Source organism: Anser cygnoides, chromosome 29 (genome assembly GCF_040182565.1).
Source record: "Anser cygnoides isolate HZ-2024a breed goose chromosome 29, Taihu_goose_T2T_genome, whole genome shotgun sequence".
NCBI lineage: Eukaryota > Metazoa > Chordata > Aves > Anseriformes > Anatidae > Anser > Anser cygnoides.
The window spans coordinates 2,023,614-2,048,613 of record NC_089901.1 but is presented as its reverse complement, the minus strand read 5'-3'; the positions used below and the strand labels follow the sequence as shown (position 1 = coordinate 2,048,613).

The 25,000-nt window shown below is 66.5% G+C and overlaps 3 protein-coding genes across 3 annotated transcripts; all 3 read right to left on the bottom strand.

The window, feature by feature from the left end:
- Positions 1–680: 680 nt before the first annotated feature.
- LOC136787398 (basic proline-rich protein-like) lies at positions 681–6,240 on the bottom strand. The gene is made up of 9 exons (XM_066984581.1): positions 5,983–6,240; positions 5,433–5,495; positions 4,670–4,821; positions 4,072–4,135; positions 3,411–3,512; positions 3,195–3,324; positions 3,049–3,110; positions 1,643–2,532; positions 681–1,068 (listed from the first exon to the last, which is right to left on the bottom strand). Exons 1-9 carry the CDS (start codon positions 6,223–6,225, stop codon positions 681–683), a joined length of 2,094 nt encoding a protein of 697 aa, XP_066840682.1. The 5' UTR covers positions 6,226–6,240.
- An 8,105-nt stretch (positions 6,241–14,345) lies between these two features.
- On the bottom strand, positions 14,346–22,412 carry CFP (complement factor properdin; the record flags this gene model as incomplete). Its single annotated transcript, XM_066984579.1, is given in 5 exon segments — positions 14,346–14,425; positions 14,428–14,503; positions 19,621–19,811; positions 20,391–20,561; positions 22,256–22,412. Coding segments are annotated over 5 exon segments (675 nt in total), but the record flags the coding sequence as incomplete, so codon positions are not given.
- Positions 22,413–22,822: 410 nt separating this feature from the next.
- LOC136787396 (uncharacterized) lies at positions 22,823–24,517 on the bottom strand. Its single transcript, XM_066984578.1, has 2 exons — positions 24,409–24,517; positions 22,823–23,313 (listed from the first exon to the last, which is right to left on the bottom strand). Exons 1-2 carry the CDS (start codon positions 24,467–24,469, stop codon positions 22,823–22,825), a joined length of 552 nt encoding a protein of 183 aa, XP_066840679.1. The 5' UTR covers positions 24,470–24,517.
- Positions 24,518–25,000: the final 483 nt, after the last annotated feature.

Below are 25,000 nucleotides of genomic sequence, written 5' to 3'. Positions count from 1 at the left end.
ATAGGTGCCATGTGGATACCATTAAGTATTATGGGGCCACAGGGTCCCCCCCAAGGCCCTATAGGGTCCATAGGGACCCCTCCCAGGCTCTGTAGTTGCCAAATGGACCTCACTAAGCCTTATGGGGCCATAAGGAACCCCCACTAGACTCTATAGGGGTCATAGGAACCTTGCTAAGCCCCAGGGACCCTGCCAAGCAGTATGGGGCTATAAGGACCCCCCTACAAGGCCCTATGGGGGCCATAGGGACCCCACTAAGCCCTATAGGGACCCCTCGGGCACTACCATGCCTCTGGGCTCCATACACCCACCCCACACCTATATGATCCTCATGCCCACCTGTGATCTATAGGGGCCTCACGCCCACTCCACCCCCCCCCCCCCACCCTATAGGCTCCATAACCCCCCCACACGCCCCCCAGTCTATAGGGTCCTAATCCCCCCCCCGCAGCCTATAAGGTCCATAGGGTCTCCCCAACTTTTGGGTGCTTAATGCCCCCCCAGCCCTATAGAATCCATAGGGTCCCCCTGTTCTATAGGGTCCTAATGCGCCCCCTGCCCTATAGGATCCAAAGGACCCCTCAATCTATAGGGTCTTTACCCCCCATCCGTAGGCCCCCCCCCCATTCTATAGGGTCCTAATGCCCCCCCTGCCCTATAGGATCCAAAGGACCCCCAATCTATAGGGTCTTTACCCCCCCCCCCATCCATAGGTTCCCCCACACCACCCAGGAGCAGCAGCACTTTATTGCGGAGGGGGGCGGGGCATCCACACGAAAGGGGCGGGGCTTAACGGGGGTGGGCGGGGCTTGGCGGGGTGGGCGGGGCTTGCACACGCACGGCACGAGCACGCCACCCCCCCCGCGTGGAGGGGGGGGGGCGGGGTTTGAAGCGCGGGGGCGGAGCCTGTAGCAGGAGGCGGGGCTTGGCTCCGAGGGGGCGGGGCTTGGTTCCGAGGGGGCGTGGCCTGGTGCGGGGGCGTGGCTTGGATCCGGGGGGGGCTCAGTCGAAGAGGCTGGCCAGGCTCTGGCGCAGCGAGCGGGCGGCCTCGGGGGGGGCGGGGCCTGGCTGCGGGGGGGGAGGGGCTTAATAGCCCCCCCTGCCCCCACCCCGAGACCGCCCCCCCCCAAAAAAGCCCCCCGGGAAACCCCCAAGAGCAAACCCCAAAGGGACGCCCCCAAAAAAAAGGCACCCCCAAAGGGACCCCAAAAGGGACCCCCCCAAAGAACCCCCCAAAAGGGACCCCCCCCCAAAATGCACCCCCAAAGGGACCCCCCAAAATGCACCCCCAAAGGGACCCCCCCCCCCAATGGGACCCCCCAAAGAGACCCCCCAAAAGACCCCCCCCAAAAAAGGCCCTCCCCAAAAGGGACCCCCCCAAAAGGGACCCTCCCCAAATGCCCTCCCCCACCAAGGTGACCCCCCTAAAGCCGCCCCCCCCCGAGCCCCCCCAGCCCCCCCCAAGGGCTCCCCAAAACCCTTCCCCCCCCCCAGGGAGCCCCCCCAAAAGGATCCCAAAAGACCCCCGCCAAAACCACCCCCCAAACCCCCCAATGACCCCCTGCAATCCTCCTTAGCCCCGCCCCCTTTAAGCCACGCCCTCCCTTAAGCCCCGCCCCCTCCCTAAGCCCCGCCCCCTTACCTGCCCGCCTGCGCCCCCCCCGGTTTAGGCGCCAGCACCGGCTTGGGCCCGGGGGCGGGGCCTGGGGGCGGGGCTGACGCGTGGTGGGCGGGGCTTGGGGGCGGGGCTGGGGGCCCGGAGGGCGGGGCTGGGGGAGGAGGGGGAGACTGGGGGGCGGGGCTGGGGGGAGGTGGGCGGGGCCTGGGGGCGGGGTTGAGGCGAGGTGGGCGGGGCTTGAGGGCGGGGCTGGGCGGTGGGCGGGGTTTGGGGGCGGGGCTGGGGGGAGGTGGGCGAGGCTTGGGGGCGGGGCCGCCCGGCGGTGGGCGGGGTTTGGGGGCGGGGCTGCCCGGCAGTGGGCGGGGTTTGGGGGCGGGGCTGCCCGGCAGTGGGCGGAGCCTGCGGGCGTGGCTGGGGAGAGGTGGGCGAGGCTTGGGGGCGGGGCTGCCCGGCAGTGGGTGGGGCCTGGGGGCGTGGCTGCGGGGAGAGGGGCGGGGTTTGGGGGCGGGGCTGAGCGGTGGGCGGGGTCTGGGGGCGGGGCTGAGGTCCCGGAGGGCGGGGCTGAGCGGAGGTGGGCGGAGCCTGCGGGCGGGGCTGCGGGGAGGTGGGCGGGGCTTGAGGGCGGGGCTGTGCCCCAGGTGGGCGGGGCTGGGGCGAGGTGGGTGGGGCTTGAGGGCGGGCTGGGCGGGGCCTCGCGGTTGGCCAGCGGCAGTTGGAGGGGCGGGGCGAGGTGAGGCTCCGCCCCCAGGTGGGCGGGGCTGCCCCGAGGCGGGGGGCGGGGCTGGGCCGGCGCTGAAGGCGGAGCTCCTGGGGGGGGGAAATGATGTCATTAGGGCGGGGCTTGGAAAGGGGCGGGGCTTAGTAGAGGAGCAAATTTTGGGGGGAATTCTTCCAATTTTGGGGTTCTCCCAAATCTGGGGGGGGGGGCAGGATTTGGGGTGAATTCTTCCCTTTTTGGGTCTGAACCCATATTTGGGGGGGGCACAGCAATTTTGGGGGGAAAACAAATATTTTTTGGATGTATTTTGCCAGATATCACCTGATTTTTTGGGGGGAGGGGCCCTAAATTTTGGGGGGGGAGCCCCATTTTTTTGGGGGGGGGTCCCAATTCTGTGGGGGGGTCCCCATTATTTGGGGGGGGGGGCGTCCCAATTATGGGGGTGTCCAATTATTGGGGGGGTTCTAATTATTTTGGGGGGTGTCCCAATTCTGGGGAGGGGGTCCCCATTATTTGGGGGGGGGTCCCAATTATGGGGGTGTCCAATTATTTGGGGGGGGTGTCCCAATTATTGGGGGGGGCACCGCCAATTTTGGGGGTCCCAATTTCGGGGAATTTTAGGGTGGGGTATTTGGGGGCGTATTTTGGGGGGGGGATTTTTGGGAAGAGATTTTTTGGGGGAGGGGGATTTTGGGGGGGGGGGTTCACTCACCCTGGGGAGGGGGCGCTGTTGCGGGGGGGTCCCCGGCCGGGGGCGGCCGCCACGGTGGGCATCTGCGGGGGTAAAGGGGCGGGGGGGGGGGGTCAGAGGGTTTTGGGGGGGGTCCTCGAGGATTTTGGGGGGGGGGGGGGGGGTACCTGTGGTCGCAGGCGGGGGGTCCCGCGGGGGGGGCAGCTCCTCCCGCATCCTGCCCAGCACCAGCTCCACGATGCGGGCCCGATCCTCGGCCGCCCCCGGGCTCAGCAGTGGCATCCAGGAGCCCAGCACCTGCCCGGCGACGCGTGACGTCATCGGTTGGGGGGTATGACGTCATAGCCCCGGGTGTGACGTCACAGGGGGGCGGGGCCACCCACCTGGGTGATGCTCTCGGTGCCGTCGGGCCCCACCAGCGCCTCCACCCCGCAGATCTCGGCCCCCCCAGCAGGCGGGCGCAGGCGTCCACCCAGCCGCGGTGCCTGGGGGCGGGGCCTCAGCGGGGACACGCCCCCGGCCACCCAGGCCACGCCCCCTTTTTTGTTCTGGCCACGCCCCCTTCGCCCCGCCCTAGCCCTCAAGCTGCCCCGTGTGCCCCTACAGCCCCGCCCCTTCCCAAGGCCCCGCCCCGCTCCCATAGCCCCGCCCCTTCCCATGCACCCTGCCTTTATTTGCATGGCCACGCCCCCTTGCAGCCCCACCCACCGCCCGTAGCCCCGCCCTTTCCATCATAGCCCCGCCCACATCCCGCTCCTTCCCATAGCCCCGCCCCCTCGGTCCCTGACTGTAGCCCCGCCCCTTCCCCTTGAAGCCCCGCCCCTTCCCACAGCCACGCCCCTTCCCTCTTGACCACGCCCCTCCCTCCTAGCCCCGCCCCTTCCCTCTTAGCCCCGCCCCTTCCCCATAACCCTCCACCTTGCCATAGCCCCGCCCCCCCGCAGCCCCACCCACAACCGGCCCCTCCCACCAGTAGCCACGCCCCTCCCGTGGCCACGCCCCCTCCCGTGGCCACGCCCCCTCCCGTGGCCCCGCCCCTCTCACCGGGGGCTGAGGGCGACCGGCTCCATCGGCCCCGCCCTCCCCGGGGGCGTCTCCCAGGGGGCCCCTGGGGGGGGGGGAGGAGCATGGTGGGGAGGGGCACCCAGGTACCCCCCCATGGCCCCCACTCCGCTGCCCCCCAGGTACCCCCCCATGGCCCCCCCATAATTAATTACCCCCCCAATTAATTAACCCCCCCCCAAATTACCTGAGACAGCGGTAGGCCCCCCCTGCTGCCCCACCTAATTAATTACCCCCCCCGTAATTAATTACCCCCGCTAATTACCTCTGCTCCCGGCACGCCCCCCCCCCGCTCCCCCTCCCCCAAATAATTACCCCCCCCCAATTAATTACCCCCAGTTAATTACCTTTGCCCCAGCTGGGCCTCCCCGCTGCCCCCCCAAGATTAATTACCCCCCCATAACTAATTAATTAGCCCTAGTTAATTACATTAGCCCCGGTAGGCCCCCACTGCCCCCCCACAATTAATTAACCCACCCCCCATTAATTACCCTCTCCCAAATTACCTGAGCCCCCAGTAGGCCCCCCGCTGCCCCCCCAATTAATTACACCCCCCCTAATTAATTACCCCGTTAATTACCTGAGCCCCCGGTAGGCCCCCCCCGATGCGCTGCAGCCGCAGCCGCTGGGTGCCCCCGCGGGGGGGGCAGGCTCCGCGCCACCGCCCCCGCCCGGGCGCCCGCCATGGCCTCCCGCCACCGCCCCCAGCGCCCCCGGGGAGCCCACGCGCACCTGGGGGCGGGGACACCTCGGGACACGCCCCCCGGACACGCCCAGGCAGGCCACGCCCCCTCAAACCACGCCCCCCGTAAGCCACGCCCACCCCTCCCCAACACCCCCCCCATGGACCCCCCTTTGGACCCGCCCCGAACCAAGGGGGCGGGACCCAGCAAGCCACGCCCACTGTGGCCACGCCCACCTGGCCCCTCCCTCCAAGCCACGCCCCCTCGCAGGCCACGCCCCACGGAGCCACGCCCCCAGCCTGGCCCCAACCCCTCCTCCCAGCCCTTGGAGCATGCTCAAGGGGAGGAGCCCCAGAAGCCCCGCCCCCAGGCCACGCCCACCTCCCTCAGGCCCCTCCCACCTCCATTAGGCTCCGCCCCTCCCTAAGCCCCGCCCACAAATGGCCCCTCCCTGCGCACCTTCCTCCACTGGGGGCGGGGACTCACATTGGCCACGCCCACATTGGCCACGCCCCCTCCCCGGGTGGGGCTTGGGGGCAAGGGGGCGGGGTTTGAGGATAAGGGGCGGGGCTTGTGGAGCAGGGGGCGGGGCTTGTGGAGCAGGGGGCGGGGCTTGTGGAGCAGGGGGCGGGGCTTGTGGAGCAGGGGGCGGGGCCTCACCGTGTCCACGCCGCCGGGGGCGGGGCTGAGCGTCACCAGCATGGGGAAGGTGGGGGCGGTCAGCTGGGGTACCAGTGACACCAGTTACACCTCCCAGTACCTCCCAGTACAGACCAGTCCCCTCCCCAGTGTCCCCCAGGTCTCTCCCAGTAACCCCCAGTCCCCTCCCAGTAGCTCCCAGTACCCCCCAGTTCCCTTCCAGTGCCCCACAGATGCCTCCCAGTACCCCCCAGTTTCCCCCAGTCCCCTCCCCAGTAACCCCCAGTTCCCTCCCAGTAGCTCCCGGTATCCCCCAGTCCCCTCCCAGTAACCCCCAGTTCCCTCCCAGTAGCTCCCAGTACAGCCCAGCTCCCCCAGAGCCACCCAGTCCCCTCCCCAGTATCACCCAACCCCCTCCCAGTCCCCTCCAGTCCCCTCCCAGTACAGCCCAGTGCCCTCCCATTCCCCCCCAGTGCCTCCCAGTGCCCCCCAGTCCCCCTCCCAGTCCCCCAGTCCCTCCCAGTACCCTCCCAGTACCCTCCCAGTCCCTCCCAGTCCCCCCAGTGCCCACCAGTCCACGGGGCCGGTTGCAGAAGCGCTGTGGGGCCAGGGGAAAGGCTTCGGGGCCCAGCTCCCGCTGCAGCTGCGCCAACTGGGCAAACTGGGAGCACTGGGAGCGTCGGGGGGCCTGCCCAGTGCTCCCAGTGCCCCCAGTATCACCCCCAGGGCCCCCAGTATCACCCCCAGGGCCCCCCAGTTTCCCCCAGCCTCCCCCAGCGGTTCCCAGTGTCCCTCCCAGTGCCTCCCAGTACATCCCAGTAACATACCAGTGCCCCCCACTTCATCCCAGTACCCTCCCAGTCCCCTCCCAGTAAGTCCCAGTGTCCTCCAGTGCTTCCCAGTCCCCTCCCAGTCCCCTCCCCAGTCCCCTCCCAGTCCCTCCCCAGCCCCTCCCAGTCCCTCCCAGTGCCCCCCAACCCCTCCCAGTCCCCCCCACTCCCTCCCAGTCCCTCCCAGTGTCCCCCCAACCACTCCCAGCCCCCCCAGTCCCCTCCCAGTCCCCCCAGTCCCTCCCAGTGCCCCCCCAACCCCTCCCAGTCCCCCCAGTCCCTCCCCAGTCCCTCCCAGTGCCCCCCAGTGCCTCACCAGCGCGGGGGCTGGGCGCAGCGGTAGAGGCCGCCCAGGGGGGCTGCAGGGGACCCCCCCAGGCTCAGCCCCACCAGGAGGCGCCGCGCGGCCCCCCCCGGGCCCCCCCCGGGCTCCTCCCGCACCAGCACGAAGTCGGGCCGCACCCTCCTGATGACGTCACGGGGCGGGGGGGGGGTGACGTCACCGGGCCGTGACGTCAAGCGACGAAGCCCCCCCCCCCCCGGGGTGGCGTCAAAGCGACCCCCCCCCAAATCCCCACCCCCCCCTCCGTTTTCGGTGCCCCCCCCCCCAAAAAACTGTAATCGCGGGTGCCCCAAATTGCCCCGAATTCCCCCCAAATTCCCGCCCTGCCCTCCCCCCATCCCCCTCCGAACCCAAATTCCCCCTAATTCAACCCAAATCCCCCCCTCCCCCCCCCCCCAAAAAATCCCACTCCAACCCCCCAAATCTCCCTGATTAGCCCCAAATCCCCCAGCCCCCCAAAATCCCCTTAAACCACCCCAAAATCAACCCTGAACCCCCAAATCCCCTGAAACCACCCCAAAAACCCTCCCTGCAGCCCCAAAATTCCCTTAAACCACCCCAAAATCCCCCTGAACCCCCAAATCCCCTTAAACCACCCCAAAAAATCCCTGACCCCCTAAATCCCATTAAACCACCCCAAAATCCCCCCTGCACCCCTAAATCCCCTTAAACCACCCCAAAATCCCCACTGTACCCCCAAAATCAAACCTAAACCCCCAAAATCCCCTGAAACCACCCCAAAATCCCCCCACGACCCCTCTCAACCCCCCCGCACCCCAAATTGGAGGAGGAACCCCCAAATCCCCCCCCACAGCCCCCCAAAATGGGGTCAAACCTCCCAAAATTGGGGTCCCCGAAACTGGGAGTCCCCCCCCAAAAATAGGGGGGTGATCCCAAAAAGGGGGGTGACCCCAAATGGGGGGAACCCCAAAAAGGGGAGGGTGAACCTAAATGGGGGGACCCCAAATGGGGGTGACCCCAAAAGAGGGGGACCCCAGAAGAGGCTTCACCCCAAAAGGGGGAGGGACCCCAAATGGGGGGGACCCCAAAAGGGGGGTGACCCCAAAAAGGGGGGATGACCCCAAAAAAGGGGGGGTGACCCCAAACCCACCGCGTGCCCCCCGGGGGGTGTCGATGGTGACGCTGAGGGCGCCGTGGGTCGAGGCCACCGCCGAGAGCTCCGAGAACTGCGCCTGGGGGGGACCCCAAAATCGGGGGGGTCACCCCAAATCCGGGGGACCCTAAAACCCACGGGGGGACCCCAAACCCACGGGGGGACCCCAAAACCCGGAGGGGGAGCCCTAAATCCACCCCCCCCTCCCCGGGCACCAAAATCGGCCTGAACCCCCAAATTGGGCTTAAAAAGGGAGGTTTTGGGGCACCCCAAAATCCAGGTGGGACCCCAAAATTATGGGGGGCAAAATCTGTGGGGTGACTCCAAAACCCCCTTGGAATCCCAAAATGTCTCCCAGGTGGTCCCAAAATGGCCTGAACCCCAAATTGGGTCAAAAATGGAGGTTTTGGAGCACCCCAACATTCAGGTGGGACCCCAAAATCTATGGGGTGACCCCAAAACCTCCTTGGAACCCCCCCAGATCCTCCCAGACTGCCCCAAAACTGTGGGAACCCCCAAATTTTGTCAATAGCGGAGGTTTGAGGGGCACCCCAAAATCCCCCTGGTGGCCCCAAAACCCATGGGGCACCCCAAAATTCACCAGGGACCCCAAAAGCCCATCGAGCGGCCCCAAATACGCCCCTAATGCCCCCCCCCCATATCCTTACCCCCCCCCCCCCCAAATCCATCAGAACCCCAAATTTGAGTCCAGAAACGGAGATTTAGGGGCACCCCAAAACCCACGGGGCACCCCAAAACCTAAGGGCACCCCAAAACCCCCCGAGAACCCCAAACCTGACGTTTTTTCCCCCAAATCTTGCCCGGACCCCCATAAAGGGGCCGTGGGGGCAATGGGGGGTCCCAGAACCCCCCAATTTTTGGGGGGGGGGGATCCCAGAACCCCCCATTTTTTTTGGGGGGTCCGAGGACCCCAAAATTTTGGGGGCCCCCCAAACCTCACCTGCTCCACGCGCAGCTCCACGTCCCCGTGCACCGACTTCCCCCGGAACAGCTTCACCCTGGGGGCACCCCAAAATGGGACCCCCCCCCAAAAATGGGGACCCCACCCAAACAAGGGGACACCCCCAAAAAAAGGGGAGACCCCCCAAAATAGGGGACCCCTCCCCAAAACAGGGACCCCCCCCAAGTTTCTCTCCCTAAAGTGACCCCCCCAAAATGACCCCCCCCAAAATGACCCCCCCCAAAAATGACCCCCCCAAAATGACCCCCCCAAAAATTACTCCCCCTAAAAGGCCCCCCCCAAATCTGCCCCCCCAAATGACCCCCCAAAATTAACCCCCCCAAATCACTTCCCCCAAATGACCCCCCCAAAATGACCCCTCCCTAAAATGCCCCCCATGAGCCCCCTGTCCCAAATGCCCCCCCCCAAATCCCCCTCCCCAAAATGCCCCCCAAAGCCCCCCCAAATCCACCCCCCAACCCCCCCGAAATGCCCCCCCCAATCCACCCCCCCCAACCCCCCCAAATAACCCCCCCAAATCCCCCCCCCCGAAATGCCCCCCCCAAATCCCCCCCCCCAAGTCCCCCCCCAATAAATCCCCCCAGATCCCCCCCCCCCCCCAAATCCCCCCAAATACTCCTCCAATAAATCCCCCCCGGTCCCCCCCCCCCCATAAATCCCCCCCAAATTCCACCCCCCACTAAAAATCTCCCCATAACCCCCCCCCCAAAAAATCCCCCCCTATAAATCCCCCCCCCAAAAAAAAAATCCCCCCATGGACCCCCCCCAATAAATCCCTGCCCCATAGCCCCCCCCCATAACCCCCCCCCCCCATAAATCCCCCCCATAAATCCCCCCCCATAAATCCCCCCCCCCCAAACTTCCCCCCCCCAAAATCCCCCATGGACCCCCCCCCCATAAATCCCTGCCCCATAGCCCCCCCCCATAAACTCCCCCATAAATCCCCCCCCAAAAAATTCCCCCATGGACCCCCCATGCCATAAATCCCTGTCCCAAATCCCCCCCCCCCATAAATCCCCCCTATAAATCCCCCCCCATAAATCCCCCCCCCCATAAATCCCCCCCCATAAATCACCCCATGGACCCCCCCATAAATCCCTGCCCCATAGCCCCCCCCCCATAAACCCCCCATAAATCCCCCCCCATAAATCCCCCCCCCCTAAATTCCCCCATGGACCCCCCCCATAAATCCCTGCCCCATAGCCCCCCCCCCCCCCCCCATAAATCCCCCCCATAACCCCCCCCCCAAATCCCCCCCGCCCCCCCCCCGTACCAGTCGGTCTCGGGGGGCCGATCACGAGCAGCAGCGGGGCCGGGGGGGGCGCGGGGGGCTCCCGCCGCCCCCCCCCGCCAAGAAGTTGCCGTCAGAGAGCCGCCGCCGCAGGTACTCCATCGGGGGGGGGGCTATAGGGGGCCTATAGGGGCTGTAGGGGACCCTATAGGGGCGGGGGGGGCCATAGGGGCGGGGGGGCTATAGGGGCTGGGGGGGCTATACGGGGCCTATAGGAGCCGGGGGGGGGCTATAGGAGCTATAGGGTCGGGGGCTATAGGGGGCCTATAGGGCCGGGGGGTATAGGAGCCATAGGGGCCCATAGGGTCGGGGGGGCTATAGGGGCTATAGGATCGGGGGGCTATAGGGGGCCTATAGGGCCAGAGGGGGTATAGGGGCTATAGGGGCCCATAGGGGCGGGGGGCTATAGGGGCTATAGGGCTGGGGAGAGCTATAGGGAACCCTATAGGGGCAGGGGGGCTATGGGGGGCCCTATAGGGGTAGGGGGTCTATAGGGGATCTGCCCTATAGTGCTCCGTCTTATAGGGTCTGCCCTATAGGGGCTCTGTACTATAGGCTCTCTGCCCTATAGGGGTCCGCCCTATAGGTGCTCTGTCCTATAGGGGTCTGTCCTATAGGGTCTCCGCCCTACAGGGTCTCCGTCCCATAGGTTCTCTGCCCTATAGGGGCTCAGTCCTATAGGCCCCCCCCCTCCCGCTCTGTGGGGCTGCCCTATAGGGAGCCCTGCCCTATAGGGGGTGCTATAGGGGAGCCGGAGGCCTGGGAGCCCTATAGGGGAAGGGGGGCTATAAGGGGGAGATGGGGAAGGGTGCCCCTATAGGGGAGGGGGTTTGGGGGAGGCAGCTGTATAGGGGAAGAGCTGTAGGAGAAAAAGCTATAGGGGAAAAGAAGCTATAGGGGAAAAGGGGCTATAGGAGAAAAGGAGATATAGGGGAAAAGGGATATAGGGGAAAGGAGGGGCCAGCCCTATACCTCTATAGGGGAAAGGGGGCTGTAGGAAAAAGGTGGAGCTATATGGGAAGAAGGGCTATAGGGGCAGGGGCTATGGGGTGGTATAGGGGAGGCTATAGGTGGCTATAGGGGAATATGGGGGGCTATGGGGGGATATAGGGGAGGCTATAGGGGAATATAGGGCGCTGTGGAATCTATAGGGGGTCTATAGGGGGACGTATGGGATCTATAGGGGAGGGGGATCTATGGGGGTCTGTGGGGGTCTATAGGGGGCCTATGGGGATCTATAGGGGTATCTATAGGGGCCCATAGGGGATCTGTGGGGGATGTATAGGGGCCTATAGGGGAATCTATAGGGGACCTATAGGGGAGGGGGATCTCTGGGGGATCTATAGGGGAGGGGCCGCCCTAGGGGAGGGGGCGCCCTATAGGAGCCCCATAGGAGCCCCGCAGCAGCCCCGCGCACCTATAGGGGAGCCCCGCCCCGCCCCGCCCCCACTTCCGGCCCCGCCCCCACTTCCGGCCCCGCCCCCTCGCCCCTCCCTTGGCCCCGCCCCCGGCCCCGCCCCCCCCGCGCGGAGGAGAACGGAGGGGGCGGGGCCTGGCGGTGACGTCACCGGCGGCCCCGCCCGCGGCTCTGCAGAGGGAAGGGGGCGGGGCGGGCGGGTGGGGGCGGTGACGTCACGCGGCGTCACTTCCGGCCCCGCCCACCGCCCCCCTCCCCAAAATAACAGCGGTGCCGCGGTGGATGCTGGGTGTTTATTGGGGGGGGGGAGGGAGGGGGAGGACACGGTTTTGGGGCGATTTCTGGCGGTTTGGGGTCCGCTGGGGGAGGGGCGCCTCCGGGAGCTCAGTCCTCTGGGGGGGAGGGGCGGGGGTCATGGGGGAGCGGGGACCCCAGAGGGACCCCACAGCACCCATGGGTGCCTCCAAAACCCCCATAGGGTCCCCTGGGTGCCCCCAACCAACCCCCATAGCACCCCAGGGTGCCCCCCAACACACACCCCCCAGCACCCCTGGGTGCCCCCCCCTATGTCCCCCATAGCACCCTTGGGTGCCCTCCCATCACCCCCGGCACCCTTGGGTGCCCCCCCAGCAGCCCTGGGTGCCCTCCAACCTACCCCCCCAGCACCCCTGGGTGTTCCCTATCCCTCCCAATCACCCCATAGGAGGACCCCTGGGTGGCTCCCCCCAGCACCCTTGGGTGGCCCCCCAAAGCACCCCTGGGTCCCCCCCTACATCCCCCATAGCACCCTTAGTTGCCCCCCAACCCCCCCAAAGCACCCCTGGGTGCCCCCAATCCCCCCCAATCACCCCATAGGAGGTCCCCTGGGTGCCCCCCCAAACCCCCATAGCACCCTTGGGTGGCCCCTCAGCACCCCTGGGTGCCCCCCTACATCCCCCATAGCATCCTTAGTTGCCCCCCAACCCCCCCCAAAGCACCCCTGGGTGTCCCCAATCCCCCCAATCACCCCATAGGAGGTCCCCTGGGTGCCCCCCAAACCCCCATAGCACCCCTGGGTGCCCCCCCCACATCCCCCGCCAGCACCCCTGGGTGCCCCCCTACATCCCCCATAGCACCCTTGGGTGCCCCCCAACATCCCCCCCAGCACCCTTGGGTGCCCCCCAACCCCCCCCAGAGCACCCCTGGATGCCCCCCCAGCACCCCTGGGTGCCCCCAATCCCCCCAATCACCCCATAGGAGGTCCCCGGGTGCCCCCCCCCAAACCCCCATAGCACCCTTGGGTGCCCCCCCCCAGCACCCCTTGGGTGCCCCCCCTCACCGTGCTCGGGGGCAGGGCGGGACGTTGAGGCAGGGCCGCGACTCCTCCAGGCGCAGCGCCTGCCCCTCCAGCTGGGCGCAGCGGGGCCGCGGCGTCCCCAGAAAGTGACGTTCACCGGGGCCGCCGAGCGCACCGTGGGCACCGACAGCCTGGGGGGGGGGTTGAGGGGGGGTGAGGGGGCCGGGGGGACCCTACGGGGACCCCACTGACCCCACAGACACGAAAGAACCAACAGAGACCGCATAGAGACCCCACTGACCCCACAGAACCCCCACTGACCCCATAGAACCCCCATTGACCCCATAGAGCCCCCATTGACCCCATAGAGCCCCATTGACCCCATAGAGCCCCCATTGACCCCATAGAGCCCCCATAGACCCCATAGAGACCCCATAGACCCCATAGAGCCCCCATTGTCCTCATACACCCCATAGAGCCCCCATTGACCCCCATTGACCCCATAGAGCCCCCATAGACCCCATAGAGCCCCCATTGACCCCATAGAGCCCCATTGACCCCACAGATCCCCATTGACCCCATAGAGACCCCATTGACCCCATAGAGCCCCCATTGACCCCATAGATCCCCACTGACCCCATAGAACCCCCATTGACCCCACAGATCCCCATTGACCCCATAGAGCCCCATTGACCCCATAGAGCCCCCATTGACCCCATAGATCCCCATTGACCCCATAGAGGCCCCACTGACCCCATAGAGCCCCCATTGACCCCATAGATCCCCATTGACCCCATAGAACCCCCATTGACCCCATAGAGCCCCCATTGACCCCATAGAGCCCCCATTGACCCCATAGAGACCCCATAGACCCCATAGAGCCCCATTGACCCCATAGAGACCCCATAGACCCCATAGAGCCCCCATTGACCCCATAGAGCCCCATTGACCCCATAGAGCCCCCATTGACCCCATAGATCCCCATTGACCCCATAGAGCCCCCATTGACCCCCATTGACCCCATAGAGCCCCCATAGACCCCCCATTGTCCTCATAGACCCCATTGAGCCCCCATTGACCCCATTGACCCCATAGATCCCCATTGACCCCATAGAGATCCCATTGACCCCGTAGAGCACCCATTGACTCGATGGAACATCCATTGGCTCCATAGGGCACCCATTGACCCCCGTTGGGTCCCCATTGACCCTATAGAACCCCATTGACCCCACAGGGCCCCCATTTAACCTGTAGAGCCCCCATTGACCCTGTAGAGCCCCCATTGACCCTATAGACCCCCCCGAAAGCCCCCCAGCCCCACAGATCCCCATTGACCCCAGAGACCCTTCCACTGACACCCATAGACCCCCCATTGACTCCATAGACCCCCATTGACCCCATAGACACTTCCATTGACCCCATAGACCCCCATTGACCCCCATAGACCCCCATTGACCCCATAGACACTTCCATTGACCCCCACAGACCCCCATTGACCCCATAGACCTCCCATTGACCCCACAGACCCCCACTGACCCTATAGTTCCCCCAACCCCACATTAACCCCACAGACCCCCCACCGACCCTATAGCTCCCCCAGACTGACCCTACAGACCTCCCCTTCACCCCACGGCTCCCCCACCCCATAGCCTCCCCCCCCCCCGCTGCCCCCCTATAGCCCCTATACGTACGGGTACGCGGGGTAGATGGGCTGGCACTCGCGCACGCGGCTGCGGGTGGGGCTGTCCCCGCACGGGGGTGGCAGAGCCCCCAGGGGCTCCAGTCCGACCAGTTCCCTTGGACTGGGAGAGGGGGGCGCGTCACCCCACGGCCCCAGGGCTATAGGGCCAGGGGGTGCCTATGGGGCTGGGGGGTGCCTATAGGGCTGGGAGGGTGCCTATGGGGCTGGGAGGGTGCCTATAGGGCTGGGGGGTGCCTATGGGGCTAGGGGGTGCCTATGGGGCCAGGGGTGCCTATAGGGCTGGGAGAGTGCCTATGGGGCTGGGGTGGTGCCTATAGGGCCTAGGAGTCAGTGGGGGCTGTGGGTCCCCGCGGGTCACTATGGGGCAGCTATAGGACAGCTATGGGGGCTATGGGGCAGCTATGGAGCGCTACGAGGCAGTTGTAGAGCTCTATGGGGCAGCTGTAGGGGGCTATAGGGGAGCTACAGATGGCTATAGGGTGCTGTAGGGCCGGTGTAGGGCTCTATGGGGCAGTCAGAGGGGGGTTGGGGTTCTATAGGGGGCTATAGGGCAATTATAGGGCGCTATAAGGCTACTATAGGCTGCTGTAAGAACCCTATAGCATAGCTATAGGGCGTTATAAGGTGTTAGAGTGGGGTTATGGGGTGCTATAGGGCAGGTAAAGAGTTTTACGGTGTGGCTATAAGGTCTGAAAGCGTGCTATAGAGCTCCTATAGGGTAACCACAAGGTGCCATATGGCAGCTATAGGTGCTGTAGGATGGTAACAGGACCCCGTAAGGCAACTATAAGCTGCTATAGGCTCCTGGAGCGCTTCATAGGGCAGCCCTAAGACTCAATAGGGTGACTGCAGCTCTTATAGGGCATCTATAGGGTGCAGCTGGGTGGTTATGGGGCTCCAGAGGGCACCTACACAGCCCCATAGAGCACCATGAGGTACTATACGGCAGCTATAGGGTGCTGTAGAGCAGTCAGAGCGCTCCATAGGGCAGCTGTAAGGTTCCACAAGCTTCTATAGGGTGCTATAGAACAATTATGAGGTGCTATGGGGCAGTTGTGGGGTGCTATAGGGCACTAGTGGCATTCCATAGGGCAGCTATAAGGTTCCACAGAGCTCTATAAGGTGCTATAGGGCAGCTACAGGGCAGCTAGAGAGTTCTATGGGGCAGCTCTAAGAATCCCCAGGGCTCTCTAGGGTGCTATAGGGCAGCTATAGGGAGCTATAGGACAGCTAGGGTGTTCCACAGGGCCGCTCCAAGGTTCCCCTGGGCTCTATAGGATGCTATAGGGCAGCTATAGGGAGCTATAGGGCAGCTAGAGTGTTCTATAGGGCCACCGTAGGGTTCCCAAGGGCTCTATGGGGTGCTATAGGGCAGCTATGGGGTGCTATAGGGCAGCTAGAGTATTCCATAGGGCTGCTCTAAGGTTCCCCAGTGCTCTTTGGGGTGCTATAGGGGTAGGGAACTATAGGGCAGCTAGAGTTCTATAGGGCCACTGTAAGGTTCCTCAGGGCTCTTTAGGGTGGTATAGGGCAGCTATGAGGTGCTATAGGGCAGCTACAGGGTGTTACAGAGCAGCTACAGGGCAGCTAGGGGGTGCTATAGGGCAGCTATAGGGTGCTGTAGGGCAGCTAGAGTGTTCCATAGGACCACTTTAAGGTTCCTCAGGGCTCTTTGGGGTGCTATAGGGCAGCTATAGGGCACTATAGGGCAGCTAGAATGTCCTATAGGGCCACTGTAGGGTTCCCAAGAGCTCTATGGGGTACTATAGGGCAGCTATGGGGTGCTATAGGGCAGCTAGAGTATTCCATAGGGCTGCTCTAAGAATCCCCAGGGCTCTATGGGGTGCTATAGGGTAGGTATGGGGTGCTACAGGGCATCTGTAGGGAGCTATAGGGCAGCTACAGGGTGTTATACGGCAGCCATAGGGCAGCTAGAGGGTGCTATAGGACAGCTAGAGGGTGCTGTAGGGCAGCTAGTGTTCCATAGGACCGCTTTAAGGTTCCTCAGGGCTCTTTGGGGTGCTATAGGGCAGCTATAGGGCACTATAGGGCAGCTAGAATGTCCTATAGGGCCACTGTAGGGTTCCCAAGGGCTCTATGAGGTGCTATAGGGCAGCTAGAGTATTCCATAGGGCTGCTCAAAGGTTCCCCAGGGCTCTATGGGGGTGCTATAGGGTAGGTATGGGGTGCCACAGGGCAGCTATGTAGGGAGCTATAGGGCAGCTACAGGGTGTTACAGAGCAGCTATAGGGCAGCTAGAGGGTGCTATAGGACAGCTAGAGGGTGCTGTAGGGCAGCTAGAGTGTTCCATAGGACCACTTTAAGATTCCTCAGGGCTCTTTGGGGTGCTATAGGGCAGCTATAGGGCACTATAGGGCAGCTAGAGTGTTCTATAGGGCCACTGTAGGGTTCCCAAGAGCTCTATGGGGTGCTATAGGGCAGCTATGGGGTGCTATAGGGCAGCTAGAGTATTCCATAGGGCTGCTCTAAGAATCCCCAGGGCTCTATGGGGTGCTATAGGGTAGGTATGGGGTGCTACAGGGCATCTGTAGGGAGCTATAGGGCAGCTACAGGGTGGTATAGGACAGCTAGAGGGTGCTATAGGACAGCTATAGGGTGCTGTAGGGCAGCTAGAGTGTTCCATAGGGCTGCTCTAAGGTTCCCAGGGCTCTATGGGGTGCTATAGGGTAGCTATGGGGTGCTACAGGGCAACTGTAGGGAGCTATAGGGCAGCTATGGGGTACTAAAGGGCAGCTATGGGGTGCTACAGGGCAGCTACAGGGTGGTATAGGGCAGCTATAGGGCAGCTAGGGGGTGCTATAGGGCAGCTATAGGGCACTATAGGGCAGCTAGAATGTCCTATAGGGCCACTGTAGGGTTCCCAAGGGCTCTATGGGGTGCTATAGGGTAGGTATGGGGTGCTACAGGGCAACTGTAGGGAGCTATAGGGCAGCTACAGGGTGCTATAGGGCAGCTACAGGGTGCTATAGGGCAGCTATAGGGCAGCTAGGGGGTGCTGTGGGGCAGCCGTGGGGCAACTCACGCAAGCAGTTGTGCACGTTGTAGCAGGCGCGCATCTGGATGGTGCCGCCCCCGGCTCAGTGGGGCAGGGGGCGCCCCCTGCTCCCGCCCCACGCACGTCCGCGTCCGCTTCTGGTAGCCCACGTCGGGCTCGCAGCGCAGCAGGCTCAGGGCCGGGCGCTCGCAGGGGCTCCACGGGGCCCACGGCCCCCAGTGCGCGACGGCTGGGGGGAGGGGGGGAGTCGGGGGGGGTCCCGCGACCTCCCCTGCCCCACACTTGGGGGCTGGGGGTGAGGGGTGGGCCCTACAACCCCGTCTGACCCACACTTGGGGGCTGGGGGTGAGGGGTGGGCCCTACAGCCTCCCCTGCCCCACACTTGTGGGGCTGGGGGTCAAGGGGTTGGCCCTACAACCCCGTCTGACCCACACTTGGGGGCTGGGGGTGAGGGTGGGCCCTACAGCCTCCCCTGCCCCACATTTGTGGGGCTGGGGGTCAGGGGGATCACAACCCCGTCTGCCCCACACTTGGAGGGCTGGGGGTCAAGGGGTTGGCCCTACAACCCCGTCTGACCCACACTTGGGGGCTGGGGGTCAAGGGGTTGGCCCTACAACCCCGTCTGCCCCACACTTGGGGGCTGGAGGTCAAGGGGTTGGCCCTACAACCCCATCTGACCCACACTTGGGGGCTGGGGGTCAAGGGGTTGGCCCTACAACCCCGTCTGACCCACACTTGGGGGCTGGGGGTCAAGGGGTGGGCCCCACAACCTCCTGTTACCCACACTTGGGGGGCTGGAGGTGAACTGGGGGCCCCATGGCACCCTGTGACCCACACTTGGGGGCTGGGGGTCAACGGTTGGGCCCTACAACCCCGCCTGCCCCACACTTGGGGGCTGGGGGTGATGGGTGGGCCCCATGGCCCCCCCCACCCCACACTTGGGGGTCCAGGGCTCAGCACCGGGCCCCCGCCCCCCCGCCCCACACCTGGGGGTCAGCGCCGGCCCCAGAGCAAAGCCAGCCCTCCCAGGCCCCGCCCCCTCCCTCAGGCCCCCCCGCCCCTCCCTCAGGCCCCGCCCCCTCCCAGGCCCCGCCCCTCCCTCAGGCCCCGCCCCTCCCTCAGGCCCCGCCCCTCCCTCAGACCACGCCCACCCCCTCAGGCCCCGCCCCCTCCCTCAGGCCCCGCCCCCTCCCCCAGGCCCCGCCCACCCCTCAGGCCCCGCCCACCCCCTCAGGCCCCGCCCCTCACCAGGACACGCCCCCCGGGGCCCGCAGGCCGCCCGCCGCGTGTCGTTGCCTTGGCAACCGCGGCCGCCGTGCTGGGGGCGGGGGCGTCGCAGGCGCGCCGCAGCGTGACCACGCCCAGCCCGCACGTCACCGCGCACGGCGCCGCCGGAGACCACGCCCCCCACGCGCCGTCCACTGCGGGAGGGAGGGGGTCACGTGGGGCGCGCGGTCACGTGCCCCCCCCCCCCCCCCCCCCCCGGTGTCCCCAGGTGCGGTCCGTCCCCCTTTGGGTCCCACCCCTCTGGGAAACGGGACCCGGATGTTTGGGTTCCGCCTCCATTTGAGGCCCCCCATTGGTACCCAGCGGGTGTCCCCCTCCCAAGGGGTCCCCCCGGAAACTGGGTCCCAGCTTTTAGGTTCCGTCCCGGGTCCCCCACCCCAATGCTCCCCCCACAACCGGGTCCTGCCATTTGGTTCCCCCCACATTTGGGTCCCCCCCTTGGTTCTACACCCCCGGGGCCCCCACCCCAAATGGGCCCCCCCATTTTGGGTCCCCCACGTTAACAGGTCCCCCGAGGAACCGAGTCCCCCACTTTGGTGCCCCCTCCCCCCGTGTCCCCCACCCCAATGGGTCCCCCATCATCTGGGTCCCGCCTCTTGGTTTCCACCCCCATGGGTCCCCAGGAACTCGGTCCCCCCAGGAACTGGGTCCCCCCGTTTTGGGTCCCCCCATTTGGGTCCCCCCTTTGGTTTACTCCCCCTGGGTCCCCCACCCCAACGGGTCCCCCCGGGAACTGGGTCCCCCCATTTTGGTTCCCACCCCTATGGGCCCCCCCATTTTGGGTCCCCCATGCCAAGAGGTCCCCCAGGAACTGAGTCCCCCCCCTTTTCGTCCCCCCCTATTTCGGGTCCTACCCTTTTGGTTCCCCCCCCATTTTGCCCCCCCCCCACGTCCCCCCTCCCAAGCTGTCCCCCAGGACCCCCCTCCATTTCTGCCCCCCCCCCCCCTCACCGGGGCAGGGGGCAGCCCGGGGCAGGGCTGGTTCTCGGCCCCGGCGCCCTCGCAGGGCTTCCCCGGGGGCTCGGCGGAGGGCGGGGGCGCGTCACAGAGGCGGCGGCGGCTGCGGGTGGGGCCCAGCCCCGCCCCCCGGCACGAGCCCCCGCACGCCCCCCACGGCCCCCAGGGCCCCCAGGCGCCGTGCACTGGGGGGGGGAGGAAGGGGCGGGGTCAGCGCCTGGCCCCGCCCCCAGACCCTCTCCACCCCTCTCCTCCTCCCTGACCCTCTCCCCGCGCCCCGGGGGCCCTCTCCCCAGCACCCCTCGCCCCCCCCGACCCTCCCCCACCATCTCCCAACCCACCCCCCACCCTTCCTCTGCCCCCCCCCCACCTCCCTCCACCCCCCAGGCCCTCTCTCCCACCCCCCCTCCCCAACTCCCCCCACCCCAACCCCCTCTCCCCACCCCCCCAGACCCTCTCTGCCCCCTCCCTCCCCCAAACTCCCTCCCCCCACCCCCCCCAACCCAACATTCCCCTCCCCAAAACCCCCACCCCAAACCCCCTCCCCCATCCCCCTTCCCCTCCGCCTCCCCCACCCCCAGACCCTCTCCCCCTCCCTCCTCCCCCCTCCCCAACCCCCCCTCCCCCAAAACCCCCCCTCCCCACCCCCCTCCCCCCACCCCCAGACCCTCTCCCCCTCCCTCCCTCCCCCCTCCTCCCACCCCAAAGCCCCCCCTCAACCCCCTCCCTTCCCCCCCCCTCCCCAGCCCCCCCCCCCCACTCACCAGGACACTTGGGCTCCCTCCCTGGCAGCTCCTGGTCTCCCGGGGGCGCCCCCCCGCAGCCCCCCGCAGCGGGGAGGGGGCGGTCGCAGGGGCGCTCCCGAGTCTGGCTCCCGGCCCCGCAGGTCACCGAGCAGCCGCCCCACGGCCCCCAGGGGCTCCAGGACCCCTCCTCTGGGGGGGGGGGCACGGGGGGGGTCAGAGGCACGGCCCCCACAGAGCCAGGACCCCCCCCTCGTCCACCCCCCCAATCCCCCCCACACCCCCGTGTCCCCCGTACCCCCCCCATTCCCCTCACCCCAACACCCCCCAGACCCCCCGTGCCCCCCTCCCTCAATAATCGTAACCCCTCCCCCACCCCAATGCCCCCCCGCTCCCCAATCCCCCCATGCCCCCCCAACCCCTCCCGTTCTCACCCCACACCCTCCCAACCCCCCGCCCCAACCCCGCCATGACCCCAATACCCCATGACCCCAGAACCCCGATGACCCCAATGCCCCCCCACCCCTCCATGCCCCAATGACCCCAATCCACCCCCAATGACCCCAATGACCCCAATACCCCCATACCCCAATACTCCCCCACCCCAATACCCCCCCATGCTCCCCCCCCATACCCCAATACCCCCAATACCCCCCCATACTCCCAATACCCCCAATGACCCCAACACCCAATGACCCCAATGACCCCGATGACCCCAATGGCCCCAATGACCCCCATAACCCCAGTGACCCCAATACCCCCCCCAATACCCCCAATATCCCAACACTCTCAATGACCCCAATGACCCCAATCCCCCCCCAATGACTCCAATATCCCAGTGACCCCAATACCCCAATGGTCCCCATAACCCCAATGACCCCAATCCCCCTCAATGCCCCCAATGACCCCCCAATGACCCCAATACATCCCCATACTCCCCACCATAGCCCAATACCCTCCCGTACCCCAATACCCCAGTGACCCCAATACCCCAATGACCCCAATACCCCCCATTGACCCCAATACCCCCAACGACCCCAATACCCCAATGACCCCAATACCCCCCATACCCCCAATGACCCCAATGACCCCAATGACCCCAACGACCCCAATACCCCAATGACCCCAATGACCCCAATGACCCCGATGACCCCCAATACCCCCAATGACCCCCAACGACCCCAATCACCCCCAATACCCCCAATGACCCCAATACCCCAATGACCCCAATACCCCCCCATACCCCCCATACCCCAATGCCCCCAATGACCCCAATACCCCAACGAATCCAATGACCCCAATGACCCCAATACCCTCATTGACCCCAATACCCCAGTGACCCCCATGACCCCAATATCCCCCATAGCCCCATTCCCCAACGACCCCAATACCCCCAACGACCCCAATACCCCACTGACCCCAACGACCCCAATGACCCCAATACCCCCAACGACCCCAATACCCCCACTGTCCCCAACGTCCCCCAATGACCCCAATATCCCCAATAACCCCAACGACCCCAATACCCCCAATGACCCCAATACCCCAACGACCCCAATACCCCATTGACCCCAATACCCCAGTGACCCCCATGACCCCAATATCCCCCATAGCCCCAATTCCCCAACGACCCCAATACCCCCAACGACCCCAATACCCCACTGACCCCAACGACCCCAATGACCCCAATACCCCCAACGACCCCAGTACCCCCACTGTCCCCAACGTCCCCCATGACCCCAATATCCCCAATAACCCCAACGACCCCAATACCCCAATGACCCCAATACCCCAACGACCCCAATACCCCCACTGTCCCGCACGACGTCCCCCATGACCCCACAACCCCCCGACCCCATAACCCCCCCCACCCCCCCATCCCGTACCGGGGCAGCAGGGGCCGTGGCAGGCCCGCAGCTCCCAGCCCCGCCTCTCCCCGCCCCCCCCGGGGCCGCGGCTCCGCCCCCGGCGCTGGGCGCCCTCCCCGCACGTCACCGAGCAGCCGCCCCACGGCCCCCACGGGCCCCACGCCCCGGCCTGCCGGGGTCACCGGCGGGTCAGGGGGTCACGCGGGGGTCAGGGGTCACGCGGGGGTCAGGGGTCAACCAGGGTCACCCCGGGGGTTGGGGTCAACCAGGGTCAAAGGTGACACCCGGGGGGGGGTTATGGGGTGCCCCCAGGGGTTAAGGGGTGGGGTGAAGGGGGCGTGGCTTAGAGAGAGGGAGGGGCTTAGTGGGGGTGACCTCATCGAGGTGGGCGGGGCTTAAGGGGAGGTGGGCGGGGCTTAGGGTGGGTGGGGCCTGGGGTATGGGTGGGGCCAGCTCCTAGGGTGGGCGGGGAGGGGAAAGGGGGCGGGGCTTGTGGTGGGCGGGGCTTGAGGTGGGCGGGACGTGAGGGGCGGGGCTTGTGGTGGGCGGGGCTTGGGGGTAGGGGTGGGGTGAGGTGGGCGGGGCTTATGGTGGGCGGGGCTTGGGGGTAGGAGCCAGTCCCCAGGGTGGGAGGGGAGGGGGCGGGGCTTGGGTGTGGGCGTGGCTCGGGGTAGGTGTGGCTCGGGGTGGGCGTGGCTCGGGGTGGGCGGGGCTCGGGGTGGGCGTGGCTCGGGGTGGGAGGAGTTTGGTGGGCGGGGCGGGGTGGGCGGGGCGCAGGGGGCGTGGCTTCACCCAGGGGGCGGGGCAGGCTTCGGGGGAGCCAAAGTGGGCGCGGGCCTGTGGAGTGGGCGGGGCTTGGGGGAGATGGGAGGGGCTTAAGGGGGCGGGGCTCCGGGAGGGGCGGGGCTTGTCCGACCGGCAGGTGTGGCAGTGGCCGCGGGGGCGGAGCTTGTAGCCGTAGGCGGGGTTGAGGCAGCAGTCGGCCAATGGCACGGGGTCGTCGCCCAGCGGCTCTGCGCAGGCCCCGCCCTCCCCGGCCTCGTCCAATCGGGCGAAGCACCAGACGGGCGTGGCGTCTGGGGGCGGGGCCCAGGGGGTCACGTGCCCCCAGCACGCTCCCATTTCCTCCCAGGCCCCTCCCAGTGCCTCCAGCACTCGCCTCTCCCAGTTCCTCCCAGTTCCTCCCAGTCCCCTCCCACTTCCCCCAGTCCCCTCCCAGTGCTCCCCAGTGCTCCCAGTCCCTCCCGTTTCCCCTGGTCCCCTCCCAGTTCTTCCCAGTTCCCCTCCCAGTGACCCCCAGTGCCCCCGGTCCCTAAGTTCCCCTAACCCCCAGTGCCCCCGGTGCTCCCAGTGCCCCCAGCTCCTCCCAGTGCCCCCAGTTCCCCCAGTCCCAACCCCCCCAGCCCCCCACACCTCCCAGTCCCTCCCAGTGCTCCCAGTTTCCCCACTACCCCCTGATCCCTACGTTCCCCTAACCCTCAGCTCCTCCCATTTCCCCCCAGTTCCCCCAGTACCCCCGGTCCCAACCCCCCCAGCTCCTCCCAGTTCCCCCAGTGCTCCCAGTTCCCCCAGTACCCCCCAAGTCCCTAAGTTACCCCAGCCGCCAATGCTCCCATTTCCCCCCAGTGCCCCCCAGTTCCTCCCAGTGCCCCCCAGTTCAGCCCAGTTCCCCCCGTACCCCGCAGCCCCAAATCCCCCAGACCCCCACCCACCCTCCCAGTGCCTCCCAGTGCTCCCAGTTCCCCCAGTAACCCCCCAATCCCTAAGTTCCCTAACCCCCAGTTTCTCCCAGTGCTCCCAGTTCCTCCCAGTGCTCCCCAGTGCCTCCCAGTTCCCCCATTACCCCCCAGTCTCAAATCCTCAGCCCCCCCAGTACCTCCCCAGTGCCTCCCAGTTCCCCTCCAGTCTCTATGTTCCCCTAACCCCTCCAGTGCCCCCAGCTCCTCCCAGTGGCCCCCAGTTCCCCCAGTATCCCCCAGCCCCACCCCCCCACCCTCCCAGTGCCTCCCAGTGCCTCCCAGTGCTCCCAGTCCCCCCAGCCCCAACCCACCCACACCCTCCTCCCAGTCCCTCCCAGTGCTCCCAGTTCCCCCAGTACCTCCCAGCCCCAACCCCCACACACCCTCCCAGTCCCTCCCAGTGCCCCCCAGTGCTCCCAGTCTCCCCAGTACCCGCCGCCGCCCCCATGCCCAGCAGGAGCAGGGCCAGGGCCAGGTCCCGCAGTGGCGCCATGGGGGGGGAACTGGGGGGGGCGGGGCCCGGGTGGGGAAGTCACCCCGGGGGGGGGGGGGAGGGAGGGCGGGGGGGCACCCGCCGGAAGGAGCCGGGTGCCAGGGAGTCGCCTCCGCCCCCCCCCCCGTGTCACCTCCCCCCCCCAGTACCCCCCCATGCCCCCCCCCCCATACCCTCCCCCCAGAAGCCCCCCCCCCCGGGTGACACCCACGTGTCCCCCCACCCGTGTCCCCCCCCAGTGTCACCTCCCCCCCCAGTGTCACCTCCCCCCCCCAGTGTCACCTCCCCTCCCCAGTGCCCCCCATGTGTGTCCCCCCCCAAATCCCCCCCCCCAATTTGTCCCCCCCCCAGGTGACACCCACGTGTCCCCCCCCAAATTTGTGTCCCCCCCCCGTGTCACCCCTCCCCCCAGTGCCCCCCCATGCCCCCCCCCCCCCCCAATTTGTGTCCCCCTCCGGTGTCACCTCCCCCCCCAGTGTCACCTCCCCTAGTACCCCCCCCCCCATGTCCCCCCCCCCATGTCCCCCCCCG